Source organism: Syngnathoides biaculeatus, chromosome 2, assembly GCF_019802595.1.
Source record: "Syngnathoides biaculeatus isolate LvHL_M chromosome 2, ASM1980259v1, whole genome shotgun sequence".
NCBI classification, from domain to species: Eukaryota; Metazoa; Chordata; class Actinopteri; order Syngnathiformes; family Syngnathidae; genus Syngnathoides; species Syngnathoides biaculeatus.
In genome coordinates, this window is record NC_084641.1 from 29,079,804 (window position 1) to 29,105,973 (window position 26,170).

At 45.5% G+C, this 26,170-nt stretch overlaps 2 protein-coding genes across 4 annotated transcripts in view; one reads left to right on the forward strand and one right to left on the reverse strand.

The window, feature by feature from the left end:
• Positions 1-748: 748 nt before the first annotated feature.
• Positions 749-9,794, reverse strand: ccn5 (cellular communication network factor 5). The gene is made up of 5 exons (XM_061845800.1): positions 9,705-9,794; positions 8,198-8,405; positions 7,456-7,704; positions 3,909-4,114; positions 749-3,789 (listed from the first exon to the last, which is right to left on the reverse strand). The coding sequence occupies exons 1-5, from the start codon at positions 9,777-9,779 to the stop codon at positions 3,511-3,513; spliced, it is 1,017 nt and encodes a 338-aa protein (XP_061701784.1). The 5' UTR covers positions 9,780-9,794; the 3' UTR covers positions 749-3,510.
• Positions 9,795-9,928: 134 nt separating this feature from the next.
• ada (adenosine deaminase) overlaps positions 9,929-26,170 on the forward strand; it is a 34,656-nt gene continuing 18,414 nt past the window's right edge. The window contains exons 1-3 of one of the 3 annotated variants that reach the window (XM_061845774.1): positions 9,929-9,985; positions 14,495-15,030; positions 25,461-25,609. In XM_061845774.1, coding sequence (XP_061701758.1) covers positions 14,998-15,030; positions 25,461-25,609 — 182 coding nt within the window. In that variant the 5' untranslated portion in view covers positions 9,929-9,985; positions 14,495-14,997. Of the gene's footprint in view, positions 9,986-14,494; positions 15,031-20,540; positions 20,731-23,499; positions 23,562-24,702; positions 24,816-25,460; positions 25,610-26,170 lie in introns of those variants that run through there. The other 2 variants (XM_061845786.1, XM_061845783.1) reach the window with 2 other exon arrangements.

Genomic DNA, 26,170 nt, shown 5'->3' on the forward strand with positions numbered 1-26,170 from the left:
AATTCAATGTCCAACGTCTCTGAAGGGTGCTCGACCTTTCCAACATGGCCGCCACGTAGGCACATCTAATGACAGATGTGCTACAGAACTGCCAATTCGTAAACTTACGTCGTTGAAGTCACGTGACCAGCCATCTTGGCGATCTGGCAAAGCGACGCGAAAACACGTCTTATCGCACGACGCCCAGAGTTTTGTCCGATACCGTTAGACATTTAGAAGGTATGTGGGAAAAAAATTAGAGACACATATTTAATGCCGAAGTCGGATGTTTTCACCGATAAGAAAGTGGACTATTAACCCGCAAGCGGATCTGTGTCACATGGTGTTTGGACATTAATAACATGTACAGCTATGTTAGAAACATTATTATTATTGGCCCACCCACGACACAACACGCACAAGAATACTTTACCCCTCAAATTCAACTCTTGTGTGACTGGACGTGTACAACATTTGCTTCGTTTGAGTGTGTTTGTTCTTATAGTAACAGCAATTCGCCAGCGGAGGGCGCTGTGGTGCCCCCGCCGGCCGACGCCACCCAGCTCGTTCCAAGAAGAAGCTGCAGTACATTGAAACGTATCGCGTGTGAGAACTGTTAGCGGATCCTATTTATGTGCTGTGAGTTAAACCTGTTTTCTGTGCTGTTTACAGAAATAAAATAACTTTAATATGCTGCACAAAGAATTGGGTCACTCCAGTCCTTAAAGTGTAACAGAACTTCACGTGGATCTGGTGAGTAAGTCTTCGAGATTTACACGGAAAAGTCTGGACGCATACAAATACTTCGTTGCTGGATCTGCACTCAATGGCAGGACGGAATGTGAACGCGCAAGCGTACTCGGCTACACGTTAACCTTTGCCGAAATTCATCGATCTTTTCAGCTAGTGCTCAATACAAATACCAATATTTAAAGAAATGACCCGTGGTTTTACACAAACTCGTATTCATTAACTATGATTGGAAAATTAGCGAGGTAGCTCCTCTGTAGTTGGCCCATTTGAGAACAATGCGTTTAAAAAAATAAGACTGAGTCGGCTCTTCCGTACACAAAGCGTGTTGCGGCCACATGTTAAACTTCGGCAAACCTCTCCGTGACAGATGGTTTTTTTTTTTTTTTTAAATATGCATTGTTCTCAAATGAGTCCAATATGTATTTAAAAAAAGAAAATAAACCACTGGGATAGGCTTCAGCGCCCGTACACGGAAGCGTTTTGAGGCCACACGTTAACCTACTTAAAGATCGTTGTGACCGATGGTGTATTTTCTTCTTCTTTTTTTTTTTTTTTTTAAATACACACTGGACTCATTTGAGAACAAAGCATAAAAAGAAAAAAAAATGTATTTCGGGGAGAGTTTAACCAAAGTTTAACATGTGGCCGCAACACGCTTCTGTATACGTTGGAGATGACTCCCTGTGTTGGGTTATTTTATTTTATTTTTTTATTTTTTTTTTAATAATGAGCCAATTTGGCATGATAAATACTTCTTGGGAATTTGAGATTGAGAAGTGAAGTGATCGCTACAAGGTCGCGTGTATTTGGTTATTATTTTGTTTGGCAATATGGCGCCGTGAAAATGGCGACGTCACGAACTCGATATTGGACTGTACTGCTTCAGTAGTTACCAGCTTAGTTAAACAGGGCCAGATTTGACACTGAGTACATTTGAAAATCAACTGAAATGATTTCATGATTCATTTTTGTTAGGTGGCGTGCCGTTCGTACGTCTGCTAATTATGTATCATTGCTTCAATTCAAGTTGCTAATGAAATGGTTTATGTTCCATGGACCAGCAGGCCTCCCCCTGCTTGTTCTCATGGCAACACGTACTCTCGAGGTTGAAAACAGATTGGACACAAAGTATTATTATGATTATTATGTTATTATTGTTGTATTCAATACGTTTAGCAGAGCATTTTTATTTTTAAACTTCATTTCAAAGTCTTTTATTCCCGGGTGAAAGGTCTCAAGACTCATGAAAAACACAAGACTAAATCGATTGCAAGTATCCGAGTAATTATTTATAGATTGATTTGGACTCATTCGAATGCAAAAAAGGATTCATAACAGGAGATGATTTTTATTATGATAAAAATACAGAATTTGGCAGATATTTTTCATTGAAAAAGAAAAGAATATATACAAGCATGTCACTGATAACTCAAATATGCCACGCTGAAAAAAATTGTTATACAGTACTACAAAAATAAATTCATAATTTAACGAGAATAAAGTTGCACTGTGTGCTTGTTTCATTGGAACATGCAGAAATATTTACACAATAACATTCAATTCCACATTCTCATCATAATCTCGTGCCGTTGTGAACATTTTTGTTCTATTTCATTTATTCTCTGCATTGTTCATCTTCACGTCCTAACCAGACACGCTGCAGTGCCGCCTCTATAATATTTCATTTTATAAAAACAATAACAACAACAATGAAAAAATAAGTACCGTAATCTCCAGCCTACAAGCCGCAACTTTTTTTCCCACACGCTCGCAACCCTGCGGTTTATGCGGTGATGCGGCGCTAGCGTTAGCATTAGCGCGGCGCACATGGATGTGAGCCTCGGTACACAGAAAGAGTTTAGGAGGCTCCGTAGCTCAGTGGTTAGCGCGTTGGTTTGGTCATGAGTTCGTATCATATTGTGGCGACCCCGAATAGGACAAGCCGAAAGAAACTTACTTACACAGAAAGAGTTTAATGCTTGCGCCGTGCTAACGCTAGCATCGCGCTAACACTAGCGCTGCACTAGCATTAAACTCTTTCCTTGCGTCGAGGCTTATAACCAGGTGCGCTCCGTAGGCCGGGAATTACGGTAACATTAAATAGAATGTAAATAAATGGACTTCACTTCAGTTCGTTGTACCGCTCCCTCTGGTGTGCCTAAATTCGCCACTGGGGGCAGTATAACAAAGTCATTCAGACAATGGCCGACTTCTTTGTTTTTCTGTCCTCCGTTCACATTGCCAACATTCTCAGTGACTGCGTAAACGTCAATAATATTCATCTCATGACCGACTTGCACGCGTTGCTCCGTCATTTGTCTTCAACTGTCGTCCGCTGGCTCGAAAACGGCGACTACGATGCTAATTGTTAGCGGGTCAGTGCCATCTTCCATTTTATGTTAGCATTAAGCTAAGACTATCTTGAGTCCGTTTTTTTTTTGTTGTTTCTTTTAAGTACAAAAGTGGATTCAATTTCCTTTGAGAGTAAATCTCAACTGCGAGTGGAGAGTATCTTAAGTTGAAGCAAAAACACACACACAAAAAAATGTGCGGAATGATGACTGGTCTCTCAAAAAACGTGTCGATTGGCTCACTCGTATCTCAAGGCACCACTGTGGTGTACAAATCATCCTTTGCAACAGAATTCCTTCCCAGCGCACGCGATGGCGAGCGTCCGTGCAAGCAAAAATAGTTTTATCTACAAACGTCTTTGTGTTTTTCAAGGCCGACGGCGGGTCCGTGCCGGCTCCGAGAGTGGAGTTAACACGGCCGGTCGAGTCAGGGTCGGGACCCCCAAAGAGCCGGGTTGGTGAAGGGCGCGTAGGGGCAGTTGCTGTGGCAGACGCACGAGTGGATCACCATCACCGCTCGGCGTCGCAGCTTGCCGGACGGGCAGCGGAAGGTCACGTCGGCGGTGGAGGTGCGCGACGGCGTGCAGCAGCGAGAGTCGCCGCAGCTGCCGCAGTAGCGCGGACGGAAGACCCGCGCGCTGCCGCAGCCGCGATCCAGCAGCCGCACGGGTCCGGGTGACGCGTAGCTGGCCGTGCACTGCCCCCGCTGGTCATACGGCACGCCGCAGGGCATCAGTCCAGCATGGAGGTGAAGGGAAAACAGAGCAAAACCTTTATTTCAAGTACTTCCAACCCAAAATCCTCCCACGAAAGAACAGGACTCACCGCGGGTCTGCTCGGCACGGGCGGCTGCGCACGGCACGGTCGCACTTCGCAAATGCGGGTCTCCGTTTGGAGCTTGCAGGCCGGGTTGCGGTTGGAGACCCGCGTGGAGATCCCGACCCCGCAGCTCCGGGAACAGGCGCTCCACTCGGTGCTACGCTCCGTGCAGGCGGGGGCGGCTGGCGGCTGCGGCGGTTTTGCTCTCGCGGCTGCCGGCAAAAGGCGCAAAAACAAAGAAAGTGGAATCACGGAGATCATCGCCAACCGAGGTGATTATTAGAGTTCGGATTCCCGGATGGTCTTGGGGAGGTTAAAAAAAAAAAAAAAAAATGAAGTAGCGCCTTGTTTATCGCGGGACTCAAACTCAGAACCTTTACGATAGGTTCAAATCTGCAAGGTAGCAAGCGTTTAACAGTATCGTCTTGAAGTACGACGTGTCCACAAACAAGTTTTTGGAGATGTGAGCCGTCGTCCGACCCGTTCCTCATTTTCGAATCCCGACCTCCCTTCGCCGTGCCTCCGTTGCTTTTCTCCAATTTCCTCCCACATCCCAAAAACGTGTGTTGACTATAAATTGCCCGTAGGTGTGAATGGTTGTTTGTACCCTTCGAGTGGCTAGCAACCAGTTGAGGGTGTGCCCTTGCTCCTCCCCGAATATGGCTGTGATTGGCTCCAGCATGCCTGGGACTCTTGTGAGGATAAGCTGCCCAAAAAACGGATGTATGTTCATCTCTCTATTCCGATAACGGCGTGCACAATATTTTCCATAATTTCTCAAATAATGCGCAATTTTTTTCCAAAAATATTTTCAAAGAGTCAAGAGAGCGCATTATATTTAGGTATAGATGAAAAATAAAAAAAATATGATATTTGATGTCTTTTGTTACGCATTTATATAAATTACGGTAATGCGCGCCACCAACCTGAACTCTGACCTCCTCGGGGAAGCGTGGGGGACATTGCATTTGACGATCGTTAGCGTTACATATTTGTTGCTACTGCACCAAAACATCAGAAACGACCACCCGTGAGTTTGTTTTAACTTAAACGAAGACTAAAAATGTCGACTGCAAGCGCAAAGAAACGTGACCTCGCTCTGGCCGATGACGCGGCCGAACCGGAAGCAGAACGACGTGAGCTAACTGCTAACAGCTAACCACGTAGTACGATCGTAATGGGCACGTTTGAAAAACAAAACGGGAGAGCGCACATGATTGAAATGCTAGCTTTTTTTTTTTTTTTTTTCTCCCCAAAGTGCCCATTACACCCATTTCTACGTCGTTTGAGCTCTCGTTTTGATCGCGACCTGACGCTACGAAGAGCTGCGACACATTGTCGCCGAACGGGGGCGAGAGGCTGCGCTCGTAGCGCGGTGGACCTTCCCCTCAAAGTGAGGAATAAAGGGAACCAAGACCGTTAAGATTCATAAAATGTTTCCTCACAAACGCCACAGGGGATGACATTCCTCATATTTTGAGCATCCGGACAGCAGCTAATTAGTGGTGCGCGTTGTACATTGGTAGAAGGATTTTCCAGATTTTTTTTTTTTTTTTTTCATTTTATTTATTTTTTTGGGGGTCAACTTTGGGGTTGCGCGTTACACTTCAAGACGCTTTATCTACTCCTTTTCCTTTCGGCTTGTCCTAATTAGGGGCCACCACAGCGTATCATAATTTTCCACCTAAGGCTATCTCGTGCATCTTCCTGTCTACCACCAACTTCCCTCACAACGTCCATCAACCTTCTCTTTAGTCTTCCTCTCGGTCTCTCTTCCTTGTCAGCTCCATCCTTACCATCCTCCTACCAATTTGCTCACTCTCTCGCCTCTGGACATGTCCAAACCATCCAAGTCTGCTCTCTTGAACCTTGTCTCCAAAACACTCACTCCGAACGAGAACCTCAACATCTTTATTTCTGCTTCCTGTCGTCTCCTCAGCTCCACAGTCTCTAATCCGTCCATCGCGGACGGCTTCACCACTGTTTTGTAAATTTTGCCCTTCATCCTGGCGGATACTCTTCTGTCACATAATACACCAGACACCTTCCGCCAACTGTTCCAACCCAGCTTGGTCCGGTTTCTTCACTTCCTTACCACACTCACCATCGCTCTGTATTGTTGACCCCAAGTATTTGAAGTCGTCCACCCTCGCCATCTTTTCTCCCTGGAGCTTCACTCTTCCCCCACCGCCCCTCTCATTCACGCACAGATACTCTGTTTTACTTCAGCTAAAACAGAGTACGTGTACTTCAGGGCGCGTTATACTTGAGAAATTACTGTAGATGCTTTTCCACTAGAGGGCAGAAGACACATCCCCATGCTGCATTTCACACAACAAATTATTTTGCGTGTTCGTTTCGCAGTGAGTGCGCTGAGACAAACGTCGAAAACATCCAAAAATGTTGCCCAACTCCAACTTCTTGCGGTGTTCAAACCGAATCCACATTTAACAAACTTATGTAACACGAGGCACGGAAAAGAAATTATCTTGTTTTTTCCAGCACGTCAAGGTATTCCATCAAACTGGACTCATATCCCCCTCCAAATATTCGCAAAATCCTCCCCGGCGGCTCCGCGATTGTTCGTGCGCATGTCGGCACGACACGCGACGGCCGCCCCCGTCTGCGACTTTTTCTACCCGTCTGGACGAATTCAAGTCACGTTTCTTTGGGGTGGAACAGTTCCTTTAATAGCACTTCGTAGCGGCAAGCGGCTGCGTGGGGATGAAACACACGTGGATGTTATTCTACTTGGTGTGGGTGTGAGGATGAGGGCGGGTGGAGAAGGGATACGAAGCCATTACCAAAAAAAAAAAAAACGTGCCAAACTCCGAAAAGTGTTTGACGACATTAAAACCAGGAGAACGTTTTGTCCTTGAATATCGGCACCCGCGATGCCGACTGGCTGCATGCGTGTTAGTTTTGGAACAAACTACCGCGGCCAAGCCTTTCCAACTCTTTGTAGTTTAAATGAAACGTCGAAAAAAAACCAAAAACCGTCCTCCGCTGAGCCACCGGCTGGATGAGGTCACAAATGACGCATGGCTATTTTTGCTCTGACTTGAGAGTGAATCATCGAAACTGGATCCAACTTATGACGACATTGTGTCCAAGTCTTATTATTGCAAAGTATTCCAAATTTTATTTCAGCTGAACCTATGGAAGTAAATTAGTCTGAAGCAATAGTGATCAAATTTTCAATAGTTCCGTCTGTAATTCAACCGGCTACAATCTGCCGTCTAAAATTCACTGTCTGTGCCACCGGGCAGGGTCAGAACCGAACACCCAGCCAATCGCAGTTCGGTTCTGACCTGAAGTAACCCCGCCCGGTGGCACAGACTGTCATGAGCCAGCGGTGCGGAGGCGGATCCAAATGCAGGACTCCCTGGCAAAGGCATGATGTTCAATGACGACAACACGGTCCAAGAAGGAATCCAGAATCCACAAAGCAAGAAATAAGGTCCGACAACTATGACACAACTAAAGAACATGAAACATTCAGCAAATGGCTGACCGCCAATATACGCCCAAAAATCGACCGTAACGTGCTTACCGAAGATGGCGTCTTGAAGCACGGAGTTGTCCAGGTTCTCGCACACCCATTCCTTGCAGCACTTCCCCGGCAGCCGGACGCGTTGCGGGCGAGGGCAGTCGGCGGTGGCGGGGCGGAAATCCAGGGGACAGGCGGGCACGCAGGTCACGCCGCCGCCCCTGCAGCGGCAGTGGACGTCGCACGAGGGCTGGAAAGATTCCCCGTCCTGGTAGGTGACGCCGTTGACTTCGCACGTCAGATCCTCCTGACCTAAGGGGGCAAGAATTGAGAAGAAACAGAAAGTTTGTATTTATTTTGTGGCATCCGCACGTCAGTCGTGTTCTGTCAGAACAAACAAAATGTTCTTTGGGCTGTGGCTGTTCAGAATGATGGACCCGGTTTTACAATCAAGTTTCAAGTACCACTAGAAAGTTCTCCCCACGTAGGATTTTGACAATCACTGCGGTGCAGGGGACCCCGCCATTTGGGGCCAGGGACCAAGCCCAACCGCAAATATTTGACGTCCCATCAAAGCTGATTGGAGTTCAGGCGTCTAACTGAACCGCGCCCTCTGGTGGCCGTGGCCGGAACACCAGGAAGAGCGGCACAACGGCCGTTCTCGTGACCGGATTAAACATGTGAGCGTCGGGATTGACACTCGTGGCTTTTTAGGGTGCAAGACCGGTGACGAACCACCGGCGCCCTAGAGGTACCATCAAGAGTCCACAGTCCGGGATGTTGTCCCGTCCGGGGACCGACTCACCCACGCACTCTCCGGGTTCTCCGGGAAAACTGGCGCTGTAGTCACACGTCAGCCCCCGCCGGCCGTCGCACGGGAGCGTCTCGGTGCACGACTGGCCCCGCTGTCGAGCGCAAACCCGGCAGCCGTCCGGCACCGAGGGGACGCCGGGGGGGCACTCGTGGGCGGCGTGGGGGCAGAGGCACGGCCCGTCGCACAGCTGACACAACACCTGCGAGAACCACACGAAAACAAGCATTCAGATTATTTTTTAAAAATGAAAGACGGGAAAAACAAGACTGATACTATGTGCTCAGATACATTTCAATAACTTCTGTTATGGCACAAAAGTCCATTTATGATATAGACACGTAAAACATTTGGAGAAAAATTATTTGACTAAATCCCGCATTCAGTTTTACCGAGATGTAACTGTATTATTAATGATTATTTATAGTTTTGGTAGGAATAGTGACAAAGCGCAGACACTTCACTATAGACTGTTTTCGACCACGTGACGACATCCGAGGCACGCGGCCATGTTGGATGGGTTCACTCTCCTTGACGCGGCGTTCACTCTACGGCGTTTGCGAACAGACCGGAGCCGCGCAAATGTTGGTACGACGCATGATGGCTAAAATACTTTGGGACTCATTAGATGTTGTTTCAGGAAACCGTTCCGGCGAGAATATCGACCCAATGTACCTCGCAGAAACCCAAATGGAGCGCACGAATGTGGGCGTCGGTAACCTAGCCGCACGTCGTCAACTATCTCCTCTTCTGGACAAGCGCTTAAACCGTGGACCAGCTAAAGAATTATTAAGGTCTGGAGGCCTACAACCGATTCATCAGTGGCTGGGTTCCTTCGTCATGGGCCGGTACCCATTGTAAGCAACTTGCGTCCCCACACCGCTAAGGTTAGTGTAGCGCACAATGGAAGTGAAATATGTACCGCGCGTTGTGTTAAATTATGTTGATTATACCAGCGAAAGAGGTGTAGATTCATATTTTCACTTTTGTTACCGAGAGGGAGTGAGAGTGGTTCGACCGGGACGAGTCCCAAGTTTGGAAAAACAGAAGCAAAAAAAAAAAAAAAAATCTTGAGATTTTTGTCGAAAACCGATTTGTCTCGGATTGTACTTTTCATTCAATTTAAAGTGCTACAGAGGATACGATAAAAAAGGTAAATTATCGACAACGATGAATCATTTTTAAAAAATGAACCTTTTCCTTTTAAAAAAAGAAAACAAATGACAACATGTTTTGAAAATGGAGATTATCAAACATAAACACGTCAGATTTCACATCAAACTTGAGTTTTTTTTACAAGTTTTAGCTGAGCAAGTCGCAAAATTGGTGACTTGAGCCTGACTTGAGTCACGTCCCGTCCCCAAAAATATAAGAAATACTTCATGAAGATGAGGAAACGAGCAAAGCGGAAAAAAACAACACTTGATTTTCTGCTTATTTCTGGCGGCAGACATGATGTCACAAAAAAACGAAGGCGGTGACGACCACGTCGGGGGCTCACCTGCGAAGCCGCAGCCAGCAGCAGCAGCAGAAGCAGAGCCGAGGCCGTCACGCGGTCGCAACGCGGTCGGTCCATCGCGGCTGCAGTCGGCGTCCGTCCCGCCCGCCGCCGACATTTATAAGGTCTGCTGCGATCTGACGTCACGCCGCGTAAACAGCCGTCGCAAATGTTTCACATTCCTCCCCCCGCTGCCCTTTTCCACCCCCCCTCCGCTTTCTTTTCCGGCCGTGCGCTGTTCCAGCTCAACGCGAAACGAGGGGTGACGATTCCCGTCTAAATCGGTGAGGCGGATGTTTTTTTTACGCCGGGCCGGGCCGGGCCAGGCGCGCACTTTTCCGCTCTTGCGTTCCTCAAGCGTGACAGACGAGATGCGATCCGTTTCTTCCGTCTGCGTGTGAGGCTTGACGACAGCTCCGTCCAATCATTTCATCGACTGCGAGAAAAAAATGAGCCAGAAGTCAAATATTGGAAAAGTTTGTCGAGGTAGTCAAACAAACACGCGGAAAGTAAAACGAGCTTAAAGTGCCTCGTAAAATCATCTGCGTTTCTTTTTTTTTTTTTAAAGTGTATTAAATAGTGACATAATACTGACAACAATTTAGAATTGTTTTCTGGATTTTTGGGGGCAGGCAGGGCTAAAAAAAAAAAAAAAAATACCCCGATAACGCAAGTGGGCTGAGACGCGTACCGTAATTTCCGGCCTGCGAGCCGCGACTTTTTTACACGCTTTCAAACCTGCGGTTTATGCGGCCGTGCGGCTAATTTCTGCTTTTTTTTTTTTTTTTTTTTTTCTAGCAGCCACAAGGGGGCGATCACAAGCGGAAAGGGTAAGAGTGAGAGCGGTGGAATATATGTGCCGAGGAAGTTACTTTTACCGTTCTGGCCCTGTTAGCGCTGCGCAAACGTTTTACTGCCCTGTCTTATTGATTTTTACCAAAACCGGCCCTGTCAGCGTGGTGGTGCTAGCATTAGCGTTAGCGTGGCGGCGTTAGCGTTAGTTTTAGCGCAGCAGCGCCAGCCTTGAGCTCTCTGTGTACCATCTTTGTAAATATCTCGTGTTTCAATCTGGGCACTTGCGGCTTTTACACAGGTACGTCGTATGTATGTACCAAATGGTATTTCCTTTACAAATGTACTGCGTGAGGTGTGGAATATATGTGGCGAGGAAGTGACTTTTACCGGTCCGGCCCTGTTAGTGCTGCACTAGCGTGTTACTGCCATGTCTCAGCAATTTTTACCAGTATGTTTTTCTTTAAACCGGCCCTGTTAGCCCGGTGGCACAAGCATTAGCGTTAGCGCAACGGCGCTAGCATTAGTGTTAGCACGCCGGCACTAGCGTTAGCGCGGCGGGGCTAGCATTAAACTCTCTGTGTACCGTCTTTCTTTGTAAATATTTCGCCTTTCAATGTGGGCACTTGCGGCTTTTACACAGGTGCGGCGTATGCATGTACCAAATGGTATTTCCTTTACCAATGTCATGGGTGAGGTGTGGAATATATGTGCCGAGGAAGTGGCTTGTACCGGTCCGGCCCTGTTAGCGCTGCGCTAGCGTGTTACTACCACGTCTCAGTGATTTTTACCAGTTTGTTTTTCTTTAAACCGGCCCTGCTAGCGCAGTGGCGCTAGCATTAGTGCGACGGTGCTAGCATTAGCGTTAGTGTTAGCACGGCGGCGCTAGCATTAGTGTTAGTGTTAGCGCGGCGGCGCTAGCATTAAGCTCTCTGTGCATCTTTTTTTTTTGTAAATATCTCGCGTTTCAATGTGGTCACTTGCGGCTTATACACAGGTGCGGCTTGTGTATGTACCAAATGGTATTTCCATTCCAAATGTACTCGGTGAGGCTTATACACAGGTGCGCTCTTCAGGCCGGGAATTACGCTACTCGCTGGTATAAGTCGTCCCTCCGCCGCAATCTAAATTCCGAGCGCCTTTTGTGATTATTAAAGGGCCACTGACATGCTTATAAACATTCTAAAATAGATAAAAGTAAGTCAGTTTCTTTCGGCTTGTCCCGTTAGGGGTCTCCACAGCGTGACATCTCAGCTGAACGCTCTTATTTGTTCGAAGAGAACATCTCACAATCGAGTGAAGTGACCCTATCGTTTCGAGCCACGTTTAGATGATATGCGGATCACTTCTAACTAACAACAGACTCCCGCCGACAGGATGTAGCGTACTCGGGAGGAGCCATGCCGGGCGAAACACCAGTGGGGTTGGGGGGGGAGCTCCTTTCTCCTCCCGCGACGGACAACGTCGAACGCATCGTTTGTGTTGGATCCACCGAGAGGAGAGACAGAAACAAACAAACGAGACAACACAACAGCAAAATCGACACCTGCCTGAAAAGAAATATTTCTCTGTCTCCATTTGGCCTTTTTCAAGCAGAATTCCAGCGAACTTGACTCTGACAAGCACGTCTTGTGCGCGTCCAGCATTTGCGGCCTCACAATATTCCGGTTGGTCAGTTTGCGGTTTCGAGCCGGTGCCAAGAAGCCGGAACCGATTCGACGGTGACTCAGAGCAAACTGACGCAACTAACAGACGCCCGGGGGTGGGGGGGGGGGGGGCGTACGCAGAGCGGCTCCGTCGGCGACGGCGTCCCGCGATGGCCGCCTTGACGTTTTGGCGCCTGCTGACGGTTTTCCGCAGGTAACCTCGAGTCCGGGCACGGATCCCGACCCGCGGCGTGTGCAGCGTTTTGCCGCATCTGTCAACCTGAACAACATTTACTGTAGTAAGATGGGCCACTTTCCAGACCATTTGGTCCAACGCGCATACCGTATACTACAGAAAGATTTCACAGCACACTACCACGTCCCCAAAAGTATACAACGCTGCCTTGAGATACAAGTGATTGAATTTACGAGTCACAGAACTTCATACGGGTCGATGACGCCAGCAAACTTGTCAACATCTGACCTCCATCAATTGACATTGGCTTCACAACGGGGCTCTCTAGAGTCCAGTCAACAATGGATACACTATTTGGAGTAACAAAAATATCATAGCAAAGCTAAAATAAAAAAAAATGCTAAAAAAAAAAAACAGGCACAAAAGTAGCAAAAAAAAGAATTTAGAAAAACTGGATCCACCCCCAAGTTGGAAACAATCCCTAAACCAGGAGACACCAGGGTAGAAATCCAAGCGTCTGAAACGAGAGGAAGCAATATTACAAAATAAAAGCAGACATAACAGCATGAAAGAGAGGACTAAAATCGCAGAACTTCACAAAAATGACAAACGTGAACGTTTTTAGACAAAAGTCAGCAAAGTAGTGACCGTATATTTCATAGCTTTAGCCATGATCCCCAATACCGATAGAAATTATGCGCGTGAGGAGCCAGTAGTATGATTTCCTTACGTTCTACACTGTAGTATTTGTGACTTTGAATGCGTGCTTGCCTTTCAAAGGCCGTGCCCGACCCGTTGAGCGACCTGTGAGTTAGCAAAGCAGAGTTTCACGTTAGCTAGCTGTCAAAGAGCTGAGAAAATGTTGGCCAGTCTGCATCTTGAGTGATCCGCATATCATCTAAATATGGCTCGAAACAATTGGGTAGCATTGCCTCTGTCACTTCACTCGATTGTGTCAGCGGGGGGCGGCTTCGGCGACGCCTCGTCCGCGGCGGACGACTTCAGCCGAGCTGGCTCGCACATACTGTCTGCGAGTCTGCTGTTAGTTAGAAGTGATCCGCATATCATCTAAATATGGCTCGAAACGATAGGGTGATGTTGCCCCGGTCACTTCACTCCATTGTGTCAGCGGCGGGCGGCTTCGGCGACGCCTCGTCCGCGGCGGACGACTTCAGCCGGGCTGGCTCGCACATACTATCTGCGAGTCTGCTGTTAGTTAGAAGTGATCCGCATATCATCTAAATATGGCTCGAAACGATAGGGTGATGTTGCCTCGGTCACTTCACTCGATTGTGTAGTTGGCAGACGGCTTCGGCGACGCCTCGTCCGCGGCGGACTACTTCAGCCGGTCTGACTCGCACATACTGACTGTGAGTCTGCTGTTAGTTAGAAGTGATCCGCATATCATCTAAATATGGCTCGAAACAATTGGGTAGCATTGCCCCGGTCACTTCACTCGATTGTGAGATGTTCTCTTCTTCGAAAAGAGCTTCCGTGTCCCATAGCAGGTGGCGCGGCGTGTTTTCAATGGCGAATGTCGCGGCGTGACGTCATGAACGGACGATGCAGGCAAAATGGCTACCACTGGGATGTCGAAAGAGACTTGCGCAACTTTGCACATGGAGGCGTTTGCATGTACCAAATGGTATTTCCTTTACCAATGTCATGGGTGAGGTGTACCGAGGAAGTGACTTGTAACGGTCGTGGCGCTAGCGTTAGCATGGCAGCGTTAGCGTTAGTTTTATCACGGCGTCCTCTCATATTTATTGTTTCATATGGCCAAGTGAATCATGTTACATGCATTTTTCATGACAATATCTGCTTTAGAATGTTTACAGGCATGACAGTTGACCTTTAAATACCTTTGCTCGGGTTGTATAGCGGCTTTGCTTTGCCACTAGATGGCAGAGGTTACATAATTAACTTGTGCGTCTGTTTTGAGACATCATTGTTTTGTGGCGGGCCTTTTTCCCCCCTCTCTTATGTAAAATACGTGCCTTGGCTCCAAAGAGTTTGGGAAACGGCGTTTTACATGACGACGTTCCACTTGAAGCGACGACTTTTTAATCGAGGAGGGGCCGAACGATCGCACAGCTGTTATTTTTCTCTTCCTCCCCCCGTTTGAAATGCGCATGAATTCCATTTCCGATGTCTCGCAGTGACTCACGATTCCAGGCGAGGACGCGGGAGATGATGGTCATCGCTTGCATCAACAAACCCGAACCCGCTCGAGGTCCCCGACCGGACCGTGGAAATCTTTTCAAAAACTCGCCGCGTCTCCTCGAGCGGCTACCGTGTCAAATAGTTTCCCGTTACGGGCAAGATTTTGTTTTCTCAGTGATCGACGTCCGCTCCGGGACCCGTGACGGAGACTCGCGTGAGGACATTTCGAGTTTCTCATCAGACAAAAATGTAGAGAAACAAGCGCTGTCGGAAAAACAACGGAAAGACGCACCCCCAAAAAAATCTCCACGTGTAACATGCCGACGTTGCCACACCACTAGGAGGCGCTTCTGGGTTTCAATTAGCATTAGGGACAAATTTGCACCGCTTTTCCACTCACATACATATAAAATGAACATACACACAGATATACAATATCGTATATAATTTCCGGCCTACAAGCCGCGACTTTTTTCCACACGCTTTCAACCCTGCGGTGATGCGGTCGCAAGGGGGCACTCGAGCGGTAAAGGTAAGAATGAGACCGGTGGAATATACAGTATGTGCCGAGGAAGTGAATTTTACCGACCCTGTTAGCGCTGTGCTAGCATTAGCGCTGCACTAGCGACAGCGCTGTGCCAGCGTGTTGCTGCTGCGTTACTGACGTGTCTCAGTGATATTTACCGGTAAGTTTCATTTTACTCGGCCCTGTTAGCGTTAGCGCGGCGTTAGCGCTAGCGTTAAACTCTTTCTGTCTGCCATCTTTCTTTGTAAATATCTCTTTCAATGCGCAGCGCTAGAACTGTGCTAGCGTGTTGCTGAAGTGTTAACTGACGTGTCTCAGTGATATTTACCGGTAAGTTTTATTTTAAGCGGCCCTGTTAGCGTTAGCGCGGAGCTAGCGCTAGTGCTACCGCCGCGCTAGCGTTAAACTCTTTCTATCTGCCATCTTTCTTTGTAAATATTTCGTGCTTGAATGTGGGCACTCGCGGCTTTTACGCAGCTGCGGCGGATGTATGTACCAAATATATGTAATAAATATTCAGGTGAGCTTTATTTTGCGTTTGTCCGACGCAATTTAAAATGGCGTCAGGCGTTTAACGTGAGATGGATCGTGATTGGTTAAATCTAAACGCAGCCGCACTTCACGCACGTCACTTGAGATGTGGAGGTTAAAGGTCACATTACTGATGATTGATTTCCATTTCATCTGTCGCCAGCAGCGCCGATCCTGCTTTGGCTCGCGGGGTTGCTGGGACCAATCCCGGCAGACTTCAGGGGAAAGGCGAAATGCGGGCTTCACCCCGAACTAACTACACCACCGCTATCAAACTCAAGGCCCGGGGGCCAGATCCGGCCCACCACATGATTTCATGTGGCCCGCGAAGCCAAATTTAGAGTGTCAATTTCAATTATTCTTGTAAAAATGTGTACAAAAATTTCAAATCGTCATGCATCATAAATGATCAAGCATTTTTGTGTTACCAAAGATAAATAGCTGAAAAACGCATTACTCATGATTTCTGATTCCAAAAAATAGATCATAAATTAATGACATACATATGATGAGACAATTAAACAATTTTATTTAACAATGTGGCCCGCGAGAAAAATGAGTTTGACATCCCTGGACTACGCCGTCAAATGATTTATCTAATCTTTTTAATATCACAAAACCTTGCATTTGTGCATATATGTTGACTTTTTTTTTTTTTTTTGCCACTGTATTCTTGTACACATAAAGTGCTTCATATTTTATGTGAAACCGTTTTTCCAAAATGAATTTTTCATAAATTCTGCACCCAACACCCCATAATGATAACTTGAAATGTTTTTGTGTTTGATTTTTTTGGTTGTTGTAATTTTGAAATTATTTCAACTTCAATGTCAAGGATTCCTGTCTGTGGGTTTTGATTATAATCGTAATAATAATCATAAATAATAAAGACGTCAAGAGCTTTTTTTTTGGCATCTTCATAAGTCTCAAGTTGGAAAAGGCAGCTGGGAAACAAGACGCGTTTACGTAACGTGACGGCGCAACGCTTTCCACGGGATTCCAGCCGGACGTCTCGGCGCGAGAACGCTCGGAATGGCGGACGTTACTCAAAATATTGCAAAAAGTGCCGAGGTGAATTAAAAACAAATAATAAGAAAGAATTCTCTTTACGCATCCTTGACACATTTAATCACATTTTTGTGCCGGGGACGAATTCCTCGTGTGTCGTACATGCTACAGCTGGCATAGGCTCCGGCAATCCCCGCGACCCATGTGAGGATAAGCGGCAAAGAAAATGGATGGATGGATGAGTGGATTCTAATTCAAGGCGACACAATCACAGCGCTGTGACTGCCGCTGAGGTATTACCACCAGTACATAAATCTATCCATCCGTTTTCTCAGCCGCTTATCCTCACAAGGTTCGCAGACCTAAAGGTGGCCACAGTACCCGTGTTCTGTACTCAAGTTGAAGTGCCTTGCGGTACAAGCGACCCAACTTTTTTTCTTTTTCGATATTAGACAATTTTTCTGTTTAATTCCCAAAGATAAGCGGGGGGGGGGGGGCTGGGGGGGGACGACACTCCCAGTTGAGGTTTACTGTGTATATAATATAATATATACAGGTACATTTTTATGGTGTGTCGTCATCTGCGGAGCTTGAAAAAAAAGAAACTAAAATTACTTTTTTTTTGCAGTTGACAAATGTGACTTGTGCCACAAAATAATAACTTGCTTCATGAAGTTGACGTTTGTCGTATTATCAGTGAGTAATTTTGTTTTATGAGTGGGAAATGACTTCAGTCTGATGATAAATATGTACGGGAGCCCAGACGTGCAACCTTACGAGGTTGTTGCGCGGCTGATTTTATTTTAATTTTCTTTTTTTTTTTTTTCGTCTTGAATTTCGAACAAAAAATTATTAGTTATGAACCATCAATGGTGCTTGTGAACTTCCTAACAACTCACTATCTGCCAAGTACGGAAGCGTATTACTGCCACACCCCCCCCTCCAAAATAGGTCACGTTTCACATCATTATGTGAAAAGTTTCACATAATGATGTGATATTTTGAATAATTATGAACGCGACTTGCCTTCTGGGGGAGACGAGGTGAAGAGGGGTGAAATTGATTTATTTTCTTCGTTATAACATGAAACGAATCGCATTATAACGTAGAGTATATCATGTTATAACGTGAAGGTTTCACACTACAACATGAAATTAATTATGTTATAACATGAAACTTTTCACGTTATAACAAGAAATGATTCACATTACAATGTGTAATTGACCACATTATAACGTGAAACATGTTATAACTTGATAGCGACCAAACAATTGAAAAAAAAAAAAAGCTGATTGTTGCTATTACAATTGGAGTTTATTGATAAACTTAAATTCATAAGAGACAAGTATATGTTTCTATGTTTCGTCTTAGCTAAGCCTTAGCTGATGAATGCAAATAAACAATGCAAAACGCCGCAGAAGAGCTAAAGGCTAACAAAACTAGCATCAATACCAAGATGGCGCTCACCCTTGAACACGTGTGGTACGTCAACACATGTAGACAAACAATATAGCAGTACTCAAATGCATATATTCTTTATCTGCTGCGAAAAACGACCAGTTTTACTGCAGCCTACAGAGACCATCTGGGTGTATATACAGCCGTTCGTTTTCCGAGCCGCTTGTCCTCACGAGGGTCACGGGAGGAATGGAGCCATTCCCGGCTGTCGTCGGGGAGGAGGTGGCGGAGGACACCCTGAACTGGTCGCCGGACAATCAATCGCAAGGGCACGTGGAGACAGACAACAGTCGCACTCACAATCACACCTCGGGGCAATTTAGAGGGTCCAATTAATGTTTTTGGGGGATGTGGGAGGAAACCGAGGTGCCCACCCGGGGGAAACCCCACACGGGCAAGGGGAGAACATGCAAACTCCACACAGGCGGGGCAGGGATCGAACCCGGCTCCTCAGAACTGTGAAGCCAACACGCACGTCTGTATTAGACTGCCCCCTTGCGGCCAAAACACACACACACACACACAGGTATGCAAACCATTGAATTCAATGAAATAATGTCAAAACTTTATTCGGCACGATTTCATCAATAACGGACAATACTGTAAAATTATTTTTTTTATCCTTAAGAAGAGAATTACAATATTTTTGGGAGCGCCGCGTTGGTAAATTAGTCACAAATGACGAACCGAACGCCACCGTAGATAGAAAACAATCTTGGCTAATATTCTGGTATGTATGAAATTGTGCAACAATTATATGAGTCCAGAAAGGTGTGACGCGATTGACTTCAACATTTCGACACTTTTCCTGTTTTCGCAAGCCTTGCAAGTGGCAAGTCTCTGGCCCAAAACCGTTCGGACCCCCCGCCGTTGAGTTTTTCAGCCGACGGCGACATTTTTTGAAAGGTGGAAGGCTCCGTCACGATAAGAAATTTATGGCATTTATGGCTTCAGCTTATCGCCATAAATTTTCATGACGCTGCTTTTTGTCCACATAATTGGCAACAGGAAACTTCCGGGTGGCAGAAAAAAATGAAATAAAATCCAGACATGATCTGAAATTGATGACTATTCTTGTTTTTTTTTTTGAGGTCCTGCCTGGACAGTCCCGAAGATGTTGTTGTTGTTTTCAGGTTATTTTTTCCTAAAAATCAAAATTAATTAATAGTAAAAAAAGCTAATGTTGATGGTGATGTTGTCGAATATGTACATAAAATTGATGACAATTCTTGTTTTTTTGAAGTCCTGCCTGCACAGGCCCAAAGATTTTGTTGTTGTTTTCAGGTTAATTTTCCTAAAAATCAAAATTAATTAATAGTAAAAAATGCTAATGTTGATGGTGATGTTGTCGAATATGTACATAAAATTGATGACAATTCTTGTTTTTTTGAAGTCCTGCCTGCACAGGCCCAAAGATTTTGTTGTTGTTTTCAGGTTATTTTTCCTAAAAATCAAAATTAATTAATAGTAAAAAATGCTAATGTTGATGGTGATGTTGTCGAATATGTACATAAAATTGATGACAATTCTTGTTTTTTTGAAGTCCTGCCTGCACAGGCCCAAATATTTTGTTGTTGTTTTCAGGTTAATTTTCCTAAAAATCAAAATTAATAAATAATAAAAATGCTAATGCTGACGTCGTCGAATATATATATATATATATATATATATATATATATATATATATATATATTATAATTTCTTAAATTTATATAATTGATAACAATTCTTGTTTTTTGAGGCCCTGCCTCCACAGGTCGAATGATTTTGTTGTTGTTTTCAGGTTATTTTTCCCCAAAAATCTAAATTAATAAATAATAAAAAATGCTAATGTTGATGGTGATGTTGTCGAATATGTATATAAAATTGATGACAATTCTTGGTTTTTTTTAGGTCCTGCCTGCACAGGCCCAAAGATTTTGTTGTTGTTTTCAGGTTAATTTTCCTAAAAATCAAAATTAATAAATCATAAAAAATGCTAACGCTGACGTCGTCGAATATATATATATATATGTATAATTTTTATTTATTTATATAATTGATAACAATTCTTGTTTTTTTGAGGCCCTGCCTCCACAGGCCCAAAGATTTTGTTGTTGTTGTTGTTTTCAGGTTATTTTTCTTAAAAATTAATACATGTGGGTCCTGCGGGTGAAAAGGAGACTGGAGAATAAAAAATGCTAACGTTGATGCTAATGTTGTTGAATATATATATATATATATGTATATATATATATATAATTTATTTTTTTATCGTATTATTTTTATTTATTTTATTATCTATTATTTATATTTATTTAAACACACAATATTAGATATATATATATTATGTGTGTTTAAATGAACAACTAAACACTAAAAAAACAACAGCCCACGTTCATCTTTTAAATTTCGTTCAATTCATTTTTATTGCATTATTATTTTTAAGCGGCACGGTGGGTCTGAGCTTATTTCCTCAGTGGCACGTAAAAAAAAAAGTTTTGTTTGCTCGTCCGACCTCGCCACCCGGAAGTTGCTGTGACGTCACGGCGAAAGCGTCCACACACACACACACACGAGGTTCCGCTACAGAGGCGTGTGTGTGTGTGTGTGTGTGTGCGCGTGCTCGTGCTTCCCCAAACGAACCTCTCACCCCGAACCGAACCGCTCCTCCGCTCCCACAGCATGTCCGAACTCCCAACCCGGCAGGAAGTGTTCGACAAGCCCAAGGTAGGTCCGCTCGCCGGAACTCACTTGGGACAAAATGAGAGCAAATTTCATCTTTGCTTTTCATTTCATAGCTCGGTACGATCTCGACTGCCGGGTCGTGCGAGGGGTAAACGGTTCTTAAAAAAATAGAAATAATAATAATAATAATTTTTTAAAAATTTAATACAGGTGGTTCTTGTCATTGTACCGACATACGACGTTCGGAATTTTACGAACGGGAGTATTAAACAAAAAAAAAAAATGTTTGAATACAACGTAAGCGCCGTTTTCCATATTGTGTTCTTTATCCAAGCCGCTTATCCCCACAAGGCTCACGGAAAACCCGTTACAACTGCTTCTGATGCTTTTTTTTTTTTTTTTTTTTTAATACCGTCCCCCATTCTTCTTCGATTAAATATGTAACGAGCATCATAAAAAAGAGATGAGTGGAATTTTTGAGCTGTGTGTTTTTTTTTTTGTTTTTTTTTTTTAAACGCAGTCGTTTTTGTAAATGGAGTCGCCACGGTGAGCCGAAAAGTGCAGTTATGGTTAAAACGAGGCGATTTATGAGTGATACATTTTCCGTTTCTGCTCGTCTCGAAAAGCGGGCTGCAACTTTGCCGTAATCGCTTGAAAGTTTCATTTTCACATTCTCGTCCTTTCGAACGAAGCCAGCGGGGGCGGCGCCCCGGCGCCCTCTGCTGACCGCCGGGTGGCAACGACAAAAAGGCCCGACGGCGTGAAACGGACACGCGGGGGGGGGGGGTAAAATGACAAATCCGCGTCGAGTAAACTCATAAACTCATTAAACGTGAATTAGCCGTCGGGTCGGCGTCCGTCCTTCGTGCTGTCGTCCGATTACGGGATCAGCTCATGGGCGTCAAACCGGAGCACAAGAACACTTCACTGCTGGCTAAAATCTTATACTTTACTGCCGACAAATTATGTATTTTGTACAAAATGGAGAGATGGGAAGCTGCTAGATATTGTAATGAAAAATACATTATTCACTTCAATGTCTGTACGAAAAAATAAATTTGAGCAGAGAAGCGCGTCATCCTTGCGGGAAGTTGCGGAAGTCTCTTTCGACATCCCAGTGGCGGCCATGTTGCCTGCAACGTCTGTTCGTGACGTCACGCCGCGACGTTCGCCATTGAAAACACGCTGCGACACCTACTAGGGACGCCGAAGCTCTTTTCGAAGAAGAGAACGTCTCACAATCGAGTGTGAAGTGACCGACCGGGGCAATGCTACCCAATCGTATTTAGATGATATGCGGATCACTTTTAACTAACAGCAGACTCGCAGATAGTATGTGCGAGCCAGCCCGGCTTAAGTCGTCCGCCGCGGACGAGGCGTCGCCGAAGCCGCCCCCCGCTGACACAATGGAGTGAAGTGACCGGGGCGACATCACCCTATCGTTTCGAGCCATATTTAGATGATATGCGGATCACTTTTAACTAACAGCAGACTCCCTACCTTCACGTAGGTAGAACTGGTATAAACGCACGAGCCCGCTTCAGTGGGCGTCTGCTATGAACGTCACTTCCTTCTTCTTCTCCAAAATAATTGATATACTAGCTGCCATTTTTTAAAAATTATTAATAACATACTAAAAATCATGCTTTTCGTGTCAGTGTGGCTTTAAATGAACACTCTGCCGTTGCTAATCAAACATAAGCAATGTTATCCTTTTTTCTATCTCAAGTATAATATCCATGGAGGCCAAAATGTGGAAAAAATATATACGCACGCCTGCACAAAATACTATTTGTACCCAGAAAATATAGTATGTAACATCTATGAAATACTGAGGCCACAACGTAGGGAAAATGTGCACACGGAATGGAAATTCGTAGGACAGTCGGGGAAGGAAATCCTCCTCTAGATGGGAATGATATTGAACTCACAATTGAGTATTTTGTACACGCGTCATTCATATTCTATGGCCACCAAATAAGTATCTGTTACACTTGGGGAAATTTCTTTTCTTGAAAACAAAATTAACAAAATTCATGAACAAAATGTAAATAGTCCAAAGGGCTCCGGTGCATTGCTGGATTTTTAAGAGTCAAAAAGAACTTTTAAAAGCGTTGAAAGTTTTGAAAAGTGCATGGTAGAGGTTTAATAGTAGCGTCTATTAGTAGTCTGGAGAGCTTCGTAGACCTTTAGAATATGCAAACATCCATCCATCCATTTTCTTAGCCACTTATCCTCACGAGGGTCGCGGGGAGTGCTGGAGCCTATCCCGGCTGTCAACGGGCAGGAGGCGGGGCACACCCTGAACTGGTCGCCAGCCAATCACAGGGCACCTCGGGACAAACAGCCGCACTCACAATCACACCCAGGGGCAATTTAAAGTGTCCAATTAATGTTGCATGTTTTGGGGATGTGGGAGGAAACCGGAGTGCCCACCCGGAGAAAACCCACGCAAGCCACGGGGAGAACATGCAAACTCCACACAGGCGGGTGGAACCGGGACCTCAGAACTGTGAGGCCAATACTTTACCATCTGATTCGCCGAGCCGCCAATATGCAAACATAATCTTACAACAACAAAAAAACGAGACACCGACTCCACGGATTTCATCTATTGCGGGGGAGGTCCAGATCCCAGCCCACCCCCCAGGATCAACGAAGGAATACTGCATCTTTGTGTGAACTCTGACCCTCCTCGCAGTCCTGGGATAAATCACAGCTCCCAGCGCGGCGAGCCCTCCGCTCGCTCCTCGTTTTGCCTCAGCAAGTATTGCAATATTTTGTACTAATACGTCGACCACTCGCCCACAGGTCGAGCTCCACGTACACCTCGATGGCGCCATCCGAGTGCAAACCATTCTTGATGTCGCCAGGTAAGTCTGTTTAACCCCCACCCGCCCCCCCCATGATTATGATTACGTATTAATATAGAGAAATAACTACCAGTTACTGGAAAGTCACTGATGGCGTAGTGGTACACACGCCTGCCTTTTGGTGCGGCCAGCGTGGGATCGATTCCCGCTCAGTGATAGGCGTAGATATCTGCCCCGCGACTGAATGGCGACCAGTTCGGGGCGTTGTCCGCCTTTCGCCCGAAGCTAGCTGGGATAGGCTCCGGCTTTTCCGCGACCCCTTGTGAGGATAAGCGGCTTAGATAATGACATGACAATTACCAGTTATCAGTACTGTAGAAGATAACATTGGCATTATTGCGTGACATGTCACTTTGGGTCATCTGGCTTGCGCCATCATCACAAAGCAAAACGTGATTCATATTTTGTCCGTCTGTTAGTTTGTGTTGGACGGGATGTAAAATTGCGTCATTGCTGGGATTTTTTTTTTTTTTCCTACCCAAAATTGTGCAAGTTGGATACAGATATGGATACAATATGAATTGTTTTGCTGAGGATAAAGAATATAGAGCCGTGAGTTGTTGTTATTTTGTCTGTCTACGTGTGGTGCAGCACCACTTGTGTTCAAATATCTGTTCCTGAAAGAGATTTATGACCACGACATTGATGCTGGTTTCAGTAGCATTTCCGTGGCATTTTGCAATGTGTGTTGGCATCGAGATGAAGTTTTGTACGCAAAAGTATTCAATTTCTCTTCACTTAGTAAACGCAAACAAAACAATCAACAAACTCGGCTAAAGTGCTGTTCGCTAATTGAGGCGAAGTGAGTTTAGTTTGCTGCGGTCCTTCAAATTTTTGCCCTCAAGTTGAAAAACAAAACGAACGACAGCTCGTATCCAAGCAACTCGCTAAGTCACGTCACCCAAAACTCAAGGCAGCAATGTATTTATTTTATTTTATATTTTAAATCTCAGGCCACACCACCAAACAGAAACGTCACATGTAATGTACCGGAATTTCCGGCCTACAAGCCGCGACTTTTTCCACACGCTTTCAATTCTGCGATTTATGCGGTGATGCGGTTCATTTGTGCATTTTTTTTTTTTTTTCAAACGGCCGCAAGGGGGCACTCGAGCGGAAAAGGTAAGAATGAGACCGGTGGAATATATGAGACGAAGAAGTGACTTTTACCAACCCTGCTGGCGCTGCGCTAGCGTTAGCGCTCTGCTAGCATCTTGCTGCGGTGTTACTGCCGTGTCTCGGTGATATTTACCGGTAAGTTTTCATTTTAACCGCCCCTGTTAGCGTTAGCGCTGTGCTAGCGTGTTGCTGAGGTGTTACTGGCATGTCTCAGTGATGTTTACCAGTAAGTTTTCTTTTAACCGGCCCTGTTAGCGTTAGCCCTAGCGCGGCGTTAGCATTAGCGTTAGCGCGGGGCTAACGCTAGCGTTAAACTCTTTTTGTGTACCGTCTCTCTTTGAAACTATCTCGAGTTTCAATGTGGGCACGAGCGGCTTTTACACAGCTGCGGCGTACGTATGTACCAAATGGTATTTCCTTTACAAATGTACTCGGTGAGGCTTGTAACCAGGTGCGCTCTGTTGGCCCGGAATTACGGTAAATAGAACTACGGTATATGAGGAATCTACAATAATCCAGGAGTTGAGGGTATACGCAAGCACACAATATACCTGTCAAAAATTAAGATTTTTTTTTTTCATAACTCTCACTGTGCGCAGTAACCAAACACAACAGATATAATAATTAACCACCAAGTCAGATAAGTGACATTAGTACGTCTTCATGTTCGCCTCAGCCATAATTCATCTTGGATTGTTTTGATGTGTAGCAACAATGTTGTCCGACGGTTCAAATTTCTAACTTCCAAACGCATCTTTTGCTGTTTTGTGTTTGTTTTAGTTGTTTGTTTGTTTTTGCCCTCGCAGGAGACGCGGCATCCCTCTGCCGGCCGACACCGCAGAGGGGCTGAGGCGGCTCATTGTCCTCCGAAAGCCGGCCACGCTCACAGAGTTCCTGGGCAAGTTTGCCGAGTACATGCACGTGATTGCGTAAGTGCCCACACCCCACCAATGACTTGTCCCTTATCATTACCATGAGGATAAGGGTTGCAAATTTCCTGGAATTCTCAATAAATCCTGTCCGAAGACAGCTGGGCTTGGCCTCCAGTTTTTACCGTATACTTGATTATGATAGCATTGAAAGTTTTTAAAAGTGCATGGTAGAGGTTTAATAGTAGCGGAGGGAGACGACTAATCTGAGTCTGGAGAGCTTCGTAGAGCTTTAGAATATGCAAACATCCATCCATCCATTTTCTTAGCCGCTTATCCTCGCGAGGGTCGCGGGGAGTGCTGTAGCCTATCCCAGCTGTCGACGTACACCCTGAACTGGTTTCCAGCCAATCGCGGGGCACCTCGAGACAAACAGCCGCACTCACAATCACATCTACGGGCAATTTAGAGTGCCCAATTAATGTTGCGTATTTTGGGGATGTGAGTGCCCACCCGGAGGAAACTCACGCAGGCACGGGGAGAACAGCGGGTCCGGCATTGAACCGGGGGGAGCTCAGAACTGTGAGGCCAACGCTTTACAAGATGAACCACCGTGCCTCC